This window comes from Heteronotia binoei, chromosome 3 (assembly GCF_032191835.1).
Source record: "Heteronotia binoei isolate CCM8104 ecotype False Entrance Well chromosome 3, APGP_CSIRO_Hbin_v1, whole genome shotgun sequence".
Lineage (NCBI taxonomy): Eukaryota > Metazoa > Chordata > Lepidosauria > Squamata > Gekkonidae > Heteronotia > Heteronotia binoei.
In genome coordinates this window covers 195089601-195108304 of record NC_083225.1, presented here as the reverse complement: position 1 = coordinate 195108304, position 18704 = coordinate 195089601, and the positions used below count along the sequence as shown (strand labels likewise).

Sequence of the window (18704 nt, the reverse complement as noted above, 5' to 3'; positions counted from 1 at the left end):
AAGTGCTGGTTATTACCTTTAAAGCCCTATATGGCCGAGGACCTGCCTACCTTAGGGACCGCCTCTCCCCGTACGAACCCCAGAGAGCACTGAGGTCAGCAGGGAAGAACCTGCTGACTATCCCTGGCCCAAAGGAGGTAAGACTCCAGAGTACCCGTACTCGGGCCTTCTCAGTTTTGGCCCCACAGCTGTGGAATCAACTCCCAGAGGAAATGCGGGCCCTGCGGGACATTGAACAATTCCGCAGGGCCTGCAAAACCATCCTGTTCCAAATGGCCTTTGGTTTTTAAGCAGAGGCTAGATGGCCATTTGACAGCAATGAATATCCTGTGAATTTAGGGGGATCTGTTTGTGAGTTTCCTGCATTGTGCAGGGGGTTGGACTAGATGACCCCAGAGGTCCCTTCCAACTCTATGATTCTTTGAGCAAGCCTGTCAAAGCAAGCTGAGATACAGAAGGAAGCCAGAGAGAGGAAGAAGGAGGCAGACAACAGCCGGTTTCTCGGGGGCCCGATAGGAGCCACATGTTTGACACTCCTGTTTTAAGCCACCCTGAGCCAAGAGGAAGGGCAGGGTATAAATGCAGAGGAAATCGGATTTCTGCTTCCTGTCAGATGGGTCAATGGTTGGGACCCAGTTTGCTCCTCTGAATGTTCTCTGAAGCAGCGAGGACACTCCCCCGCACCCACCCCCAATTCGCCGAGTGCAGAAATTAACAGTTATTTCATACCTCGGTTTCTCCAGGTCCTACATCTATCAGAAGCGTTGGGTGAAGTTGGACTGTGAACACCTCCGATACTTTGACACTGAAAAGGTGAGCCGGAGATCTGAATTTAGATGACCGAAGCCAGGGCCTTTTCTGTTGTAGCTCCGTGCTGGTGGAACAAGCTCTCTGAGGAGGTTGGGGCCCTGTGAGAGCTCGCACAGTTCCGCAGGGCCTGCAGGATGGCATTCTTCCGCCATCTTGGAGAAACGTCGACTGAGGGGTGACAGGATAGAGGTTTACAAGATAATGCATGGGATAGAGAAGGCAGAGAAAAAAGTCCTTTTCTCCCTTTCTCACAATATAAGAACTTGTGGGCATTCGATGAAATTGCTGAGCAGTCGGGTTAGAACGGATAAAAGGAAGTCCTTCACCCAAAGGACAATGAACACGTGGAATTCACAGCCACAGTAGGTGGCGGCGGCTACAAGCATAGACGTCTCCAAGAGGGGATCACATAAAGATATGGAGCAGAGGTCCATCAGTACCTATTAGCCACAGCGTAATTGATGGAATTCTCTGTCTGGGGGCAGTGATGCTCTGTCTTCTTGCTGCTGGGGAGGGCCACAGTGGGAGGGCTTCTAGTGTACTGGCCCAACTGGTGGGCCTCCCAATGGCCCCTGGGTTTTGGCCACTGTGTGACACAGAGTGTTGGACTGGATGGGCCATTGGCCTGATCCAACATGGCTTCTCTTATGTTCTTGTGTCTCGGGCAGTGATGCTCTGTCTTCTTGGTGCTTGGGGAGGGCACAGTGGGAGGGCTTGTTTATTTATTTATTTATATTTATTTATATTGGGATTTATACCCCGCCCTTCGCACCGAAGTGTCTCAGGGCGGCTGGCCCCCTAGTGTCCTGGCCCCACTGGTGGACCTCCTGATGGCACTTGGGTTTTTTGGCCACTGTGAGACACAGAGTGTTGGACTGGATGGGCCATTGTCCTGATTCAACATAGCTTCTCTTATGTTCTTATGTCTGGGACAGTGATGCTCTGTATTCTTGGTGCTTGGCGGGGGGGGGGGGCACAGTGGGAGGGCTTGTAGTGTCCTGGCCTCACTAGTGGACCTCCTGATGGCAGCTGGGGTATTTTGGCCACTGTGTGACGCAGAGTGTTGGACTGGATGGGCTATTGGCCTGATCCAACATGGCTTCTCATATGTTCTCATGTCTGGGGCAGAGATGCTCTGTATTCTTGGTGCTTGGCGGGGGGGGGCACAGTGGGAGGGCTTCTAGTGTCCTGTCCCCACTGATGGACCTCCTGATGGCACATGTTTTTTTGGCTGTTGTGTGACACACAGTGTTGGACTGGATGGGCCACTGGCCTGATCCAACATGGCTTGTCTTATGTTCTTATGCTCACTTTCTCTACAGGACATTTACTCCAAACGACTGATCCCTGTGGCATCCATCACCCGAGTGACCAGTATCGGGGACCAGAAATTTGAAGTGATCACCAACAACCGGACTTTTGCATTCCGGGCTGAGAATGATGGTGAGTCTCTTCTTTTCTCTTACGCCTTTCAGCCTAAGCAGACCAGAGTTCTTTGGCACAAACACGGTTTTCATCCGGGATGGTTCCCAGCTCTGGATTGGGAGATACCTTGATATTTTGGGGGGTGTAGCCTGAGAAGGGTGGGCTTTAGGCATAATGCATAAAAGCCTAAGAACATCAGAAGAGCCCTGTTCGATGAGAAAAGTGAGGGTCCATCTAGTCCGGCCTCCTGTCTCACAAAGTGGCCAGCCAGTTCCTCTGGAGGGCCAACAACAGGGCAGAGAGGCCGAGGCCTTCCCCTGAGAAGAACATCAGAAGACCCCTGCTGGTCAGACCAGGGAGGGTCCATCTAGTCCAGCCTCCTGTCTCACACAGGGGCCAACCAGTTCCTCTGGAGGGCCAACAACAGGGCACAGAAGCCAAGATCTTTATAAGAACCTCAGAAGAGCCCTGCTGGATCGGACCAGGGAGGGTCTGTCTAGTCCAGCCTCCTGTCTCACACAATGGCCAACCAGTTCCTCTGGAGGGCCAACAACAGGGCAGAGAGGCCGAGGCCTTCCCCTGAGAAGAACATCAGAAGAGCCCTGCTGGGTCAGACCAGTGAGGGTCCAACCTCCTGTCTCACACAGGGGCCAACCAGATCCTCTACAGGGCCAACAACAGGGCACAGTGGCCGAGGCCTTCCCCTGAGAAGAACGTCAGAAGAGCCCTGCTGGGTCAGACCAGGGAGGGTCCATCTAGTCCGGCCTCCTGTCTCACAAAGTGGCCAGCCAGTTCCTCTGGAGAGCCAACAACAGGGCAGAGAGGCGAGGCCTTCCCCTGAGAAGAACATCAGAAGACCCCTGCTGGTCAGACCAGGGAGGGTCCATCTAGTCCAGCCTCCCATCTCACACGGGCCAACCAGTCCCTCTGGAGGGCCAACAACAGGGCAGAGAAGCCGAGGCCTTCTCCTGAGAAGAACCTCAGAAGAGCCCTGATGGATCAGACCAGGAAGGGTCCATCTAAACTAGAGGTTGATTATTGGCTAATGTGAAAGTTTGAATTGTGGCAAGTTAATTAGGGAAGAATTTATTGGGAAAGTTTTCATAATTAATGAGCTTTTGGAATTAAATTGATTTGTGGCAAATTAATTAAGGAAGGTTAACTATTGGGAGGGTTTTATAATTAATGAGCTTTTAGATTTAATTAATTAAATTTTAGCTAATAATTGTGGGAAGTTTAGATCTGATATAGTTAAATAGCTATTTAGTAAATTGGCAGATTAGTTTAAAATAGATAGATCAGTTGGAAAGAGGGGGGTGGAGGAGAGGGTAGCTTTAAATTGGTTCCATTGGACTAGGGGGGCACTAACAGGAGATGACTGGCCTGGGGATTCCAGTGCTCCTGGGGAGGGGAAGATATGATGGTGGGACAAGGCAAAACTACAAGGGAAGGAGATCGAGACACAAGGGTGCTCGGCCCCCTTCCAGCCTTCGTCCCTTCCCAACGGTGACAGGTAGTAGGGCCAGGTTGAATTACTCGCCTCCGTCACTGGTGTTATGCAATGCCAGGTCCATTAATAATAAGACCTCTGTCCTGCGGGAGTTTCTGTCCGAACAGGACATGGACCTGGCTTGCGTGACCGAGACCTGGGTGCGCGAGGGGGAGACGGTAGCTCTCTCCCAGACCGTTCCCCCAGGATACTCGGTCTTTCACCAGTCACGGACTAGCGGGCGGGGGGGTGGGGTGGCACTTCTCATACGAGAGAATTACTCCTTTAGGGCTCTTCCGGCTCCAGAGATCCCGGGCATTGAATGTGTTGGCCTGATGTGGGATGTTGGGGAGGGGTTGGCGATCTGGCTGGTGTACAGACCGCCTAACGCACCGGCCGGCGCCTTACCATCCCTGATGGAGGCCGCGGCGGGCTGGGCATTGGAGCACCCAAGGCTTTTGGTCTTGGGTGACTTCAATGTCCATGCTGACGACGCGGCCTCCAGCCAGGCGATGGACCTGGCGTCATCCATGGCGACACTAGGACTCTCCCAGGTTGTTACAACACCCACTCATCAGGCGGGACACATATTAGACCTGGTCTTTGTGGCCGGAATATCAGTGACTGATATTGCAATGGAAGCAGTGCCATGGTCAGATCACTTTGCCCTTAAGGCTCGTGTGGAGGTGTCACCCAAAACCTGTTTAGGCGGAGAGCGTATTTTAGCTCACCCGCGGAGCCTGATGGACCCGGAACGGTTCCTAACGGCCCTGCAGGACACCTGGCCCACTGGCGATTCCCTGGATGATCTGGTAGAGTCCTGGAACGATGGGCTCTCCAGGGCCATCGAGGAGATCGCACCCAGGTGCCCTCTGCGCCCCCGCTCGAAGCCGCCGCCTTGGTTTAACCGGGAGCTGCGGCAACAAAAGCGGGGACTCAGACGACTGGAGAGGCAATGGCGGCGTACTCGAGACGAAGTGACCCGAATATCTTATAGAGAGAGTTTGAAGGCCTATGAGATGGCAATCAAAGCCGCAAAGAAAGTATTCTTTGTGGCTAAGATTGCGTCCGCAACTTCGCGCCCGGCACAATTGTTTGACATAATTAGAGAACTTACAACGCTGCCGCAAGGCAGACCAAATTCTATTGAATTGGAAATAGGCTGTGAGGCTTTTGCGAAATTTTTTGCGGATAAAATCACGTCACTCCGCCCCAACCCACCTGCCAGTTTTGAGACAGTCAGCGAAACCGAGGCCCTGAGCCTGTCTTCGGATTATACTCTGGATGGCTTTAGCCCCCTCAGCCTGGAGGAAGTTGACAGGATTCTCTTATCGGCTCGCCCAACAACTTGTAAATTGGACCCATGCCCTTCCTGGCGTATTAAATCCTGCCAGAGGGATCTCAGATATCCTATACGGGATATCATAAATAGATCCCTGATGGAAGGGCATTTTCCATCGCCGCTCAAAGAGGCAGTGGTCCGTCCCCTCCTAAAAAAACCATCTTTAGATCCGGCCCAATTGGCACACTATCGGCCGGTCTCAAATTTGCCCTTTTTGGGCAAACTTATTGAGAGGGCAGTGGCGATGCAGTTACAGACGCTTCCGTCCTAGACCCATTTCAGTCCGGCTTTCGCCCGGGACACGGGACGGAGACGGTGTTGGTCGCCCTAGTGGATGACCTTCAACGGCATCTGGATCGGGGTGGCTCGGCGGTGCTGATGCTGTTAGACCTGTCGGCTGCGTTCGACACGGTCGACCATCGGCTACTGACGTGCCGCCTCGCCGACGCAGGGATTCAGGGGTTGGCCTTACAGTGGCTTTCCTCTTTCCTGGAAGGTCGGGGACAAAGGGTCGCAATTGGGGGGGAACTATCCCGGAGGTGCACACTCGATTGTGGTGTGCCCCAAGGGGCGGTTCTCTCCCCGATGTTATTTAACATCTACATGCGGCCTCTTGCCCAGATTGCCCGAAGGTACGGGCTGGGGTGTCACCAGTATGCTGATGACACCCAGCTCTATCTACTGATGGACGGCCAGCCGGTCTGCGCCCCGGAAAATCTTGAACGGGCACTACAGGCCGTGGCTGAGTGGCTCAGACTGAGTGGGCTGAAGCTAAATCCGGCGAAGACAGAGGTCCTTTGCTTGGGTCGCCGCGGCCCGGGGGGGGGGAATCCCCCTACCAGTTTTTGATGGTGCGCCGCTGATAGCGGCGGACAGGGTCAGGAGCTTGGGGGTGCTATTGGAGCCTTCCCTAAAGATGGAGGCTCAGACAGCAGCAGCTGCCAAGTCCGCGTTCTTTCATCTTAGGCGGGCAAGGCAGCTGGCTCCATTGCTGGAGCGCGACGACCTAGCAACAGTGATCCATACTACGGTCACCTCGAGGTTGGACTACTGCAATGCCCTCTACATGGGGCTGCCCCTGTCCCGAACTCGGAAATTACAGCTGGTGCAGAATGCCGCGGCCCGGCTGTTATTGGGTCTCCCAAAGTGGGGACACATTCGGCCTGGTCTTCGGACCCTGCACTGGCTTCCAGTGATATACCGAGTTCGGTACAAGGTGCTGGCTATTACCTTTAAAGCCCTATATGGCCTGGGACCTGCCTACCTGAAGGACCGTCTCTCCCCACATGTTCTCCAGAGAGCACTGAGGTCGGGAACACAAAACCTCCTCACTATCCCTGGGCCAAAAGAAGCCCGCTTGAAATCCACCAGAGAAAGGGCCTTCTCCGTTATGGCCCCTACATGGTGGAACCAGCTGCCGGAGGAGGTGAGGGCCCTGCGGGACCTTGTCCAGTTCCGCAGGGCCTGTAAGACGACCCTCTTCCGGTTAGCCTACACCTAGCTAAGATGAGAACTCAATGTAGCTTACCAGACGTCTGTTTTATATGTAACTGGAATGTTTATTGGTTTTAAGGTTTTAACTGTTTTAAATATTTAATTGCCTATATATTTAAAAGTGTTTAATTTTATGTTGACCAATTTTTGGAAGCCGCCCTGAGCCACTTGTGGGAAGGGCGGGATATAAATCCTAAATAAATAAATAAATAAAATCTAGTCCAGCCTCCTGTCTCACACAGTGGCCAACCAATTCCTCTGGAGGGCCAACAACAGGACTCTTCAACTTCATAGAATCATAGAGTTGGAAGGGACCTCTAGGGTCGTCTAGTCCAACCCCCTGCACAATGCAGGAAACTCACAAACACTTCCCCCTAAATTCATAGAATCCTCATTGCTGTCAGATGGCCATCTAGCCTCTGTTTAAAAACCTCCAAGGAAGGAGAGCCCACCACCTCCCGAGGAAGCCTGTTCCACTGAGGAATCGCTCTAACGGTCAGGAAGTTCTTCCTCATGTTGAGCCGGAAACACTTTTGATTTAATTTCAACCCATTGGTTCTGGTCCCACCTTCCGGGGCCACAGAAAACAATTCCACCCTATCCTCTCTAGGACAGCCCTTCAAGTACTTGAAGATGGTTATCCTATCACCTCTCAGCCGCCTCCTTTCCAGGCTAAACATGCCCAGCTCCTTCAACCTTTCCTCCTAGGACTTGGTCTCCAGACCCCTCACCATCTTCGTTGCCCTCCTCTGGACCTGTTCCAGCTTGTCTAGATGCTTCTTAGAATGTGGTGCCCAAAACTGAACACAAGACTCCAGGTGAGGTCTAACCAGAGCAGAGTAAAGCGATACCATCACATCACATGATCTGGACACTAGACGTCTGTTGATAAAGCCCCAAATTGCATTTGCCTTTTTAGCCGCCGCATCACACCGTTGACTCATGTTCAGCATATGGTCCACTAAGACCCCGAGATCCTTTTCGCACAGACTACTGCTAAGACACATCTCCCACATCCTATAACGATGCAAACGACAAGGACGAGGACCGGATCCAACCCTTTGTTAGGCCTAACCCCAGCCATTATTGTTTCCCACAGCTGATCGAAATGAGTGGATAAGGGTTCTTCAGAAGACGGTGGATGAGCGGAAGTCCAAGTGTTTGGACCGGCTGTCTGTCGTGCACCTGGCTGGGGGCAGCTTTGACTCTGTGGACAAGTGTGGCCCTCTAGAACTGCGGAGCTTTAAGCAGAAGCTCTACGTGGCGGTGGCCGGGGACAAGGTTTTCCTCTACAAGAACGCAGAGGTGTGTAGGTGCCAAAGGAGTAACAAATGGTTTGGGACCCTCCTTCCTTTTCTGTTAGCAGAAGCTGGGATGTTAGAGGCCCGCCCTTGCATTTCCGTGTAGTGGTGAAGTGCGCGGATTCGTATCTGGGAGAACCGGGTTTGATTCTGCAAACTTGATAACCATGCAAACGACGAGGACGAGGAAGTGGCCAAGTTTGCAGATGACACTTAATTGTTCAGGGTGGTGAGAACCAGAGAGGATTGCGAGGCACTCCAAAGGGAACTGTTGAGGCTGGGTGAGTGGGCATCAACGTGGCAGATGAGGTTCAAGTGCAAAGTAATCTTCTGACAAAAATATGTAATCTTTCATTCAAATCTGCCTCCGTTCCTGAGGACTGGAAGGTAGCAAATGTCACCCCCATCTTTAAAAAGGGTCCCAGAGGAGATCCAGGAAATTACAGGCCAGTCAGTCTGACTTCAATACTGGGAAAGTTGGTAGAAACCATTATCAAGGACAGAATGAGTAGGCACATTGATGAACACGGGTTATTGAGGAAGACTCAGCATGGGTTCTGTAACGGAAGATCTTGCCTCACTAACCTGTTACATTTCTTTGAGGGGGTGAACAAACATGTGGACAAAGGAGACCCAATAGACGTTGTTTACCTTGACTTCCAGAAAGCTTTTGATAAAGCTCCTCATCAAAGGCTCCTTAGTAAGCTCGAGAGTCATGGAGTAAAAAGACAGGTCCTCTTGTGGATCAAAAATTGGCTAATTAATAGGAAGCAGAGAGTGAATATAAATGGGCAGTCTTCACAGTGGAGGACGGTAAGCAGTGGAGTGCCGCAGGGCTCAGTACTGGGTCTCATGCTCTTTAACTTGTTCATAAATGATTTAGAGTTGGGAGTAAGCAGTGAAGTGGCCAAGTTTGCAGGTGACACTAAATTGTTCACGGTGGTGAGAACCAGAGAGGATTGTGAGGAACTCCAAAGGGATCTGTTGAGGCTGGGTGAGTGGGCGTCAACGTGGCAGATGCGGTTCAATGTGGCCAAGTGCAAGTAATGCACATTGGGGCCAAGAATCCCAGCTACAAATACAAGTTGATGGGATGTGAACTGGCAGAGACTGACCAACAGAGAGATCTTGGGGTCGTGGTAGAGAACTCACTGAAAATGTCAAGACAGTGTGCGATTGCAATAAAAAAGGCTAACGCCATGCTGGAAATTATTAGGAAGGGAATTGAAAACAAATCAGCCAGTATCATAATGCCCCTGTATAAATCGATGGTGAGGTCTCATTTGGAATACTGTGTGCAATTCTGGTCACCGCACCTCAAAAAGGATATTATAGCATTGGAAAAAGTCCAGAAAAGGGCAACTAGAATGATTCAAGCGTTGGAACACTTTCCCTATGAAGAAAGGTAAAAAAGCGTGGGGCTCTTTAGCTTGGAGAAACGTCGACTGCGGGGTGACATGAGAGAGGTTTACAAGATTATGCATGGGATGGAGAAAGTTGAGAAAGTACTTTTCTCCCTTTCTCACAGTACAAGAACTCGTGGGCATTCAATGAAATTGCTGAGCAGTTGGGTTAAAACGGATAAAAGGAAGTCCTTCTTCACCCAAAGGGTGATAAACTTGTGGAATTCACTGCCACAGGAGGTGGCGGCGGCTGCAAGCATAGCCAGCTTTAAGAGGGGATTGAATAAAAAAATGGAGCAGAGGTCCATCAGTGGCTATTAGCTGCAGTCTGTGTGTATGTGTATGTATATATATATTGGCCCCTGTGTGACACAGAGTGTTGGACTTGAGGGGCCAGTGGCCTGATCCAACATGTCTTCTCTTATGTTCTTACGTCTGGGGCAGTGATGCTCTGTATTCTTGGTGCTTGGGGGGGGGCACCGTGGGAGGGCTTCTAGTGTCCTGGCCCCACTGATGGACCTCCTGATGGCACCTGGGTTTTTTTGGCCCCTGTGTGACTCAGAGTGTTGGACTGGATGGGCCACTGGCCTGATCCAACAGGGCTTCTCTTATGTTCTTGTGTCTGGGGCAGTGATGCTCTGTATTCTTGGTGCTTCGGGAGGGGGGGGCACCGTGGGGGGGCTTCTAGTGTCCTGGCCCCACTGGTGGACCTCCTGATGGCACCTGGGTTTTTTTTTTTGCCCCTGTGTGACACAGAGTGTTGGACTGGATGGACCATTGGCCTGATCCAGCAGGGCTTCTCTTATGTTCTTATACAACTTTTAAAACTCAGAGCGAAGGTTTTTGTTCATTTCGAACCTCATTTCCTTCACAGGGCTTCACCCTGATTCCTGCCCTTCCCTGTTTGCAACCAGTTGCCCCTCTCTACTATTTGCGTTTAATTTAACAAAGCTAAGGACACGTTTCTGGGAGTAAACCCTGCTGAATAACTTGGGACTGATTTCTGAGTAGACCTGCTCACGATCGCTCTTTAAAGGAGGCCTTGTCAAATCCCAGGTGCCGGGTCGCCACGGCCCCTAGAAATCTCATCGTGAGCCCATTGTCTCCAGCAGGGATGTTATTGTCCTGGCTTGCACCAATGCCCAGTGAAAGCACAAAGCACAGGTTTTGTTTCAGAATGTTTTGTTCTGGAACAGAACGGTATGCAAGAACTTCTTGTTGCGGCTTGTTTGTGTGTAAACTGACGTTTGTGCCATTCAGCAGTGGTGGAGGAATTGATTCCTTAGCCCGTTGCTTTCTGTGCCGGCTCCGGTCTTTTTTTTTCTTTTCTTTCTTGGCATTCTCTTTTTTTAATTAAACTTTTAAAAATTATGTACAAGTGCAGTCAAATATTCACACGGTCTGAACCCTTTAACTCCCCCCTCCCCACAGACAAAAACCTATAACGACACATCTGAAGAAGGTGATATTGGATTTATACCCCGCCCTCTACTCCAAATCTCAGAGTCTCAGAGCAGCTCACAATCTCCTTTACCTCCCCCCACACAACAGACACCCTGTGAGGTGGGTAGGGCTGAGAGAGCTCTTACAGCAGCTGCCCTTTCAAGGACTTCCTGAAGGCACTTGGATTCTTTTGGCCCCTGTGTGACACAGAGTGTTGGACTGGAGGGGCCACTGGCCTGATCCAACAGGGCTTCTCTTATGTGACACAGAGTGTTGGACTGGAGGGGCCACTGGCCTGATCCAACAGGGCTTCTCTTATGTTCTTATGTGACACAGAGTGTTGGACTGGAGGGGCCACTGGCCTGATCCAACAGGGCTTCTCTTCTGTTCTTATGTGACACAGAGTGTTGGACTGGATGGGCCATTGGCCTGATCCAACAGGGCTTCTCTTATGTTTTTATGTGACACAGAGTGTTGGACTGGAGGGGCCACTGGCCTGATCCAACAGGGCTTCTCTTATGTTCTTATGTGACACAGTGTTGGACTGGATGGGCCACTGGCCTGATCCAACAGGGCTTCTCTTATGTTCTTATGTGTGACACAGAGTGTTGAACTGGAGGGGCCACTGGCCTGATCCAGCATGGCTTCTCTTATGTTCTTATGTGACACAGTGTTGGACTGGATGGGCCACTGGCCTGATCCAACACGGCTTCTCTTATGTTCTTATGTGTGACACAGAGTGTTGAACTGGAGGGGCCACTGGCCTGATCCAACAGGGCTTCTCTTATGTTCTTATGTGACACGGAGTGTTGGACTGGAGGGGCCATTGACCTGATCCAAGATGGCTTCTCTTATGTGACACAGAGTGTTGGACTGGAGGGGCCACTGGCCTGATCCAACAGGGCTTCTCTTATGTTCTTATGTGACACAGAGTGTTGGACTGGAGGGGCCACTGGCCTGATCCAACAGGGCTTCTCTTATGTTCTTATGTGACACAGAGTGTTGGACTGGATGGGCCACTGGCCTGATCCAACAAGGCTTCTCTTATGTTCTTATGTGACACAGAGTGTAGGACTGGAGGGGCCACTGGCCTGATCCAACAGGGCTTCTCTTATGTTCTTATGTGACACAGAGTGTTAGACTGGGTGGGCCATTAACATGATCCATCATGGCTTTTCTTATGTTCTTATGTCTGAGGCAGTGATGCTCTGTATTCTTGATGCTTGTGGCGGGGCACAGTGGGAGGGCTTCTTATGCCCTGGCCCCACTGGTGGACCTCCACTGAGTGACACAGAGTGTTGGACTGGATGGGCCATTGGCCTGATCCAACAGGGCTTCTCTTATATTCTTATGAGTATTGGTGCTAATGGAAGAGTGGGGGATCCGGTTTCAAATACTGAGACCAGGAGGAAATCGAAGAGTTAACCTGCTTTCCCCGCATGGCCCCGATGGCAATTGAGGGAGGGAGCAAGAGGCTTCATGTTCCTGAGGCAAACTGAGGCTTGCGTTTTATGGAGCCTTAAGAGAAGCAGCCCTCCCTGACCGTCTCGTCGTTCTTTCCCTGGTCTCAGGAATTCCGTCTGGGGATCGGGATCACCTACATCGAGATGAACGTGGGGAACGTGAAGGATGTGGACAGACGGGGCTTCGACCTGACAACGCCCTACCGGATCTTCAGGTGAGACGCAGGGAGGTCCCGGGAGCTGAAGCCCCCTCCCAACTTTACCCCCTCCCAAGGGCCAACTGCAGTGTATCTGAACCAACCGGTTACCTACGCCATGGTCGTTGTCTGTGCTGTGTGTGTGTCCCATCTTTCCCCAGTCGTCTTAGACTAGGGTTGACCAAACTTGCTTAATGTAAGAGCAGCATAGAATAAAGGTCAAAGGTCTAAGAGCTGCAAGACATGAACGTCACAGGCTTGAGAGAAGGGAGGGAAGGCAGGGAGAGAAGTTGGGGGAGGCAGCGAGAGGTGGAAAGAAAGCAACTTTAACTTTAAATTCATCCTCCAAGCTGCTGGCCAGAAGGGTGGTGCGGGCTTCAAGAGCCATGCAATATGTGTGAAAGAGACACAGTTTAGCCACTCCTGTCATAGACTGTTTTTAAGTAGTTGATTGCTGCAGAGGTAAGCCATGGCAAACCTCCACTGAACAGTTCTTGTCTTGAAAATCCCATGAGGCGGTGGCCATTAGTCAGCTGCAACTTAAGAACATAAGCATCTAAGAAGAGCCCTGCTGGATCAGACCAGGTAGGGTCCATCTAGTCCAGCCTCCTGTCTCACACAGTGGCCAACCAGTTCCTCTGGAGGGCCAGCAACAGGGCAGAGAGGCTGCGGCCTTCCCCTGAGAAGAACCTCAGAAGAGCCCTGCTGGATCAGACCAGGGAGGGTCCATCTAGTCCAGCCTCCTGTCTCACACAGTGGCCAACCAGTTCCTCTGGAGGGCCAGCAACAGGGCAGAGAGGCTGAGGCCTTCCCCTGAGAAGAACCTCAGAAGAGCCCTGCTGGATCAGACCAGTGAGGGTCCATCTAGTCCAGCCTCCTGTCTCACACAGGGGCCAGCCAGTTCCTCTGGAGGGCCAACAACAGGGCACAGAGGCCGAAGCCTTCCCCTGAGAAGAACATCAGGAGAGCCCTGCTGGGTCAGACCAGTGAGGGTCCATCCAGTCCAGCCTCCTTTCTCACACAGTGGCCAACCAGTTCCTCAGAAGGGCCAACAACAGGGCACAGAGGCCGAGGCCTTCCCCTGAGAAGAACATCAGAAGAGCCCTGCTGGGTCAGACCAGGAGAGTCTATCTAGTCCAGTATCCTGTCTCACACAGGGGCCAGCCAGTTCCTCTGGAGGGCCAACAACAGGGCAGAGAGGCTGAGGCCTTCCCCTGAGAAGAACATCAGAAGAGGCCTGCTGGGTCGAACCAGGGAGGGTCCCTCTAGTCCAGCCTCCTGTCTCACAAAGTGGCCAACCAGTTCCTCTGGAGGGCCAACAGCAGGGCAGGGAGACCAAGGCCTAAGGCCGTCCTCTGAGGTTGCCTCCTGCCTCTGGCTCTGAGTGAGAGGTTCCCCAGTCGACATGGCTGGTATCCATCATCAGACCTGGCTTGTGTGACTCTATGTGATATCTTTTGAAAGTTGTTTATTCCCGAGACCATTGCCTCTCCAGCTGCTGCTGCTTCTGTCTTCCAGCTTTGTTGCCGAATCCGACCAGGAGAAGGAGGAGTGGGTGGAAGCCATGCAGAACTCTATCGCTGAGGCCCTCTCCAACTTTGAGGTGGCCGAGAGGATCTGGACCGTGGAGGAAAACCGCTTCTGTGCCGACTGTGGGGCCCTGAAACCCGACTGGGGCTCCATCAACCTGTGCGTGGTCATCTGCAAGCGTTGCGCAGGTAGGGCTCGGTTTCCACCCGCTTCCGGATCCGTCTATTTTGAATATGTGAAGCCATGAGACTGGCTATTTTGCAGAGTTGTTGTTGTTTGTTTGTTTATTTATTTATGGGCAAGCCACAGCTCTTGCAGGAGTTGTCCTTGAAAGGGCAGCTTCTGTCAGAGCTCTCTCAGCCCCACCCACCTCCCGGGGTGTCTGTTGTGGCAGACAAAGGTAAAAGGAGAAAAGTAAAAGGGCTCTTATCCTGGAGAACCGGGTTTGATTCCCCTCTCCTCCACTTGTAGCTGCTGGAATGGCCTTGGGTCAGCCAGAGCTCTCTTATCTGAGAGAACCGGGTTTGATTCCCCGCTCCTCCACTTGCAGCTGCTGGAATGGCCTTGGGTCAGCCAGAGCTCTCTTATCTGGGAGAACCGGGTTTGATTCCCCATTCCTCCACTTGCACCTGCTGGAATGGCCTTGGGTCAGCCAGAGCTCTCTTATCTGGGAGAACCGGGTTTGATTCCCCACTCCTCCGCTTGCAGCTGCTGGAATGGCTTTGGGTCTACCATAGCTCTCACAGGAGTTGTCCTTGAAAGGGCCACTTCAGTCAGAGCTCTCCCAGCCCCACCCACCTCACGGGGTGTCTGTTGTGGGGAGAGAAGACATGGGAGATTGTAAGCCGCTCTGAGTCTCTGATTCAGGGAGAAGGGCGGGGTATAAATCTGCCATTCTTCTTCTTCTATTTAATCAAATTTATATCCCGCCCTCCCCTGATGGGCTCAGGGCGGCTAACAACAAATAAAAACAACATAAAATATCAAAACAAATATGCAATACAATCATTTCCATTATATAGAAGAAGAAGAAGATATTGGATTTATATCCCGCCCTCCACTCCGAAGAGTCTCAGAGCAGCTCACAATCTCCTTTCCCTTCCTCCCCCACAACAGACACCCTGTGAGGTAGATGAAGATATTGGATTTATATCCCGCCGTCCACTCCAGAGAGTCTCAGAGCAGCTCACAATCTCCTTTACCTTCCCCCCCACAACAGACACCCTGTGAGGTAGATGAAGATATTGGATTTATATCCCACCCTCCACTCCGAAGAGTCTCAAAGTGGCTCACAATCTCCTTTCCCTTCCTCCCCACAACAGACACCCTGTGAGGTAGATGAAGATATTGGATTTATATCCCGCCCTCCACTCCGAAGAGTCTCAGAGCGGCTCACAATCTCCTTTCGCTTCCTCCCCCACAACAGACACCCTGTGAGGTAGATGAAGACATTGGATTTATATCCCGCCCTCCATTCCGAAGAGTGTCAGAGCAGCTCACAATCTCCTTTACCTTCCCCCCCACAACAGACACCCTGTGAGGTAGATGAAGATATTGGATTTATATCCCACCCTCCACTCCGAAGAGTCTCAAAGTGGCTCACAATCTCCTTTCCCTTCCTCCCCCACAACAGACACCCTGTGAGGTAGATGAAGATATTGGATTTATATCCCGCCCTCCACTCCGAAGAGTCTCAGAGGGGCTCACAATCTCCTTTCCCTTCCTCCCCCACAACAGACACCCTGTGAGGTAGATGAAGATATTGGATTCATATCCTGCCCTCCACTCCGAAGAGTCTCAGAGTGGCTCACAATCTCCTTTCCCTTCCTCCCCACAACAGACACCCTGTGAGGTAGATGAAGATATTGGATTTATATCCCGCCCTCCACTCCGAAGAGTCTCAGAGCGGCTCACAATCTCCTTTCGCTTCCTCCCCCACAACAGACACCCTGTGAGGTAGATGAAGACATTGGATTTATATCCCGCCCTCCATTCCGAAGAGTGTCAGAGCAGCTCACAATCTCCTTTCTCTTCCTCCCCCCAACAGACACCCTGTGGGGTAGATGAAGATATTGGATTTCTATCCATAATCTAGTTCTATAATCTACATATAATCTATAATCTACATATTCTATAATCTACTTCTAGAAGTAAGAATGCAAGAAGAAATTGTTAAAGCATGGTGAAATGGATTCAGAATATAGGCCGTACAATTGTATTAGCAGACTGGGAGAAGCTAAGGAAAATAATAATAATAATAATAATATTTTATTTTTATATCCCGCCCTCCCCGCCAGGCGGGCTCAGGGCGGCTAACAGACATGGGGATCCCATGATTCACATAAAACAACATAAACAGTTTTAAATATATCAGTCACAAATAAATTATTTAAAATAGTTAAAATATATAAAATGGTGCTAAAATACTGTATCATAATGTACGCAAGATGGCTAGATGTCCATTCGTTGGATTAATCAAGTTCTATCTCAAAAGCCAGCTGGAAAAGAAATGTTTTGCAAGCCCTGCGGAACTGGTTCAGGTCCCGCAGGGCTCGCACCATCTCAGGAAGGTCGTTCCACCAACGAGGGGCTATCACCGAGAAGGCCTGCTCCCTGGTAGCCTTCAACCTAGCTTCTCTTGGCCCAGGGATTGTTAGTAAGTTCTGAGAACCGGATCTCAGCGCTCTCTGGGGCACATATGGGGAGAGGCGGTCCTTTAGGTAGGCAGGTCCTCGGCCATATAGGGCTTTAAAGGTGATGACCAGCACCTTATAGCGAACACGGTAGACAACCGGCAGCCAATGCAGATCCCGCAGCCCAGGCCGCGCAGGTTCCCACCGTGGTAGTCCCTCCAGTAGCCTGGCCGCCGCGTTCTGGACTACCTGAAGTCTCCGTGTTCGGTATAGGGGCAGCCCCATGTAGAGGGCATTGCAGTAGTCCAATCTCGAAGTGACCGTTGCGTGGATCACAGTTGCTAGGTCGGTGCGCTCCAAGAAGGGAGCCAACTGCCTCGCCCTCTTAAGGTGAAAGAAGGCGGATCTAGCAGTGGCGGCTACCTGGGCCTCCATTGATAAAGAGGATTCCAGTAGCACTCCCAGGCTCTTGACTTTGCGCACTGGTACCAGTGGCGCACCGTCAAAGGCCGGTAAAGTGATCTCCCCTCCCGGTCCGCCGCGGCCCACGCAAAGGACCTCAGTCTTCGCCGGATTCAACTTCAGCCCGCTCAGCCTGAGCCAGTCAGCCACGGCTTGTAATGCCCGGTCCAAATTTGTAGGGACATCGCCAGCCCGGCCGTCCATCAATAGATAGAGCTGGGTGTCATCTGCGTATTGATGACAACCCAGCCCATACCTCCGTGCAATCTGGGCAAGGGGGCGCATAAAGATGTTAAACAACATCGGGGAGAGAACTGCCCCCTGAGGCACACCACAATGAAGTGGGTATCTCTGAGACAGCTCCCCCCCAATTGCCACCCTTTGTCCCCGACCATCAAGAAAGGAGGAGAGCCACTGTAAGGCTAGCCCCCGAATTCCTGCGTCGGCGAGGCGGCGGGTCAGCAGCTGATGGTCGACCATATCGAACGCAGCCGATAGGTCTAGCAACAGCAATACCGCCGAGCCGCCTCGATCCAGTTGTCGTCGGAGGTCATCCATGAGGGCGACCAGGACTGTTTCCGTCCCATGGCCCGGGCGGAAGCCGGACTGGCATGGGTCTAGGACGGAAGCGTCCTCCAGAAATTCCTGTAACTGCACCGCCACAGCCCTCTCGATAATTTTGCCCAAAAAGGGCAAGTTTGAGACCGGCCGGTAGTGTGCCAATTCGGCCGGGTCTGATGACGGTTTTTTCAGGAGAGGGCGGACCAATGCCTCTTTCAGGGGTGTTGGAAAAACGCCTTCTGAAAGGGATCGATTTATAATATCCCGTATAGGATATCTTAATTCCTCCTGGCAGGCCTTAATTAGCCAGGAGGGGCATGGGTCCAGATCACAAGTTGTGGATCGTGCAGTGCCAAGAATTCTGTCGACTTCCTCCAAGCTGAGCGGGTTGAAGCAATCCAGAGTTAACTCAGAAGACACGCATTGGGTTTCGAGTCCACTTACTGCCTCAAAATTGGCGGGGCAGTCCTGGCGGAGCGATTGGACCTTATCCGCAAAGAATTTTGCAAAAGCCTCACAGCCAATCTCCAATTCCTTAGCTTTTGAATTGCCTTGAGGCAATGTAGTCAGATTCCGAATTATTCTAAATAATTGGGCTGGGCGCGAATTTGCGGATGCAATCTTAGCCGCAAAGTATGTTTTCTTTGCGGCCTTGATTGCCATCTCATAGGACTTCATAAACTTCCTGTAAGATGTTCTAATCGCCTCGTCACGAGTACGTCGCCATTGCCTCTCTAGCCGTCTAAGGCCTTGTTTCAGCTGGCGTAATTCCGGGGTATACCACGGAGCCAGCTTAGTCCGAGGTCGCAGAGGGCGCCGAGGTGCGATTTCCTCGATGGCCCCAGAGAGCCGGCTATTCCAGGTCTCAATCAGGCCATCGAGGGAATCGCCAGAGGGCCAGGGGTCCCGTAGAGCCATCTGGAACCGTTCCGGGTCCATTTGGCTCCGCGGGCGAGCCATAATCGGCTCCTCGCCTAAACAGGTTTGGGGGGGCATATTTACACGGGCCTTGAGAGCGAAGTGATCCGACCATGGCACTACCTCTGCGGTTATGTCGCTCACTACAATCCCGGCCGCGAAGATCAGGTCTAACATGTGTCCGGCCTGGTGAGTGGGGGTTACAACAAATTGAGAGAGTCCCAGTGTCGCCA

The 18704-nt window shown here is 51.8% G+C and overlaps 1 protein-coding gene across 1 annotated transcript in view; it reads left to right on the top strand.

The window, feature by feature from the left end:
- LOC132568871 (arf-GAP with Rho-GAP domain, ANK repeat and PH domain-containing protein 1-like) overlaps positions 1 to 18704 on the top strand; it is a 164996-nt gene that overhangs the window by 72562 nt on the left and 73730 nt on the right. The window contains exons 6-10 of the mRNA XM_060235057.1: positions 744 to 813; positions 2133 to 2253; positions 7660 to 7865; positions 12279 to 12385; positions 13886 to 14085. Coding sequence (XP_060091040.1) covers positions 744 to 813; positions 2133 to 2253; positions 7660 to 7865; positions 12279 to 12385; positions 13886 to 14085 — 704 coding nt within the window. The remainder of the gene's footprint in view (positions 1 to 743; positions 814 to 2132; positions 2254 to 7659; positions 7866 to 12278; positions 12386 to 13885; positions 14086 to 18704) is intronic.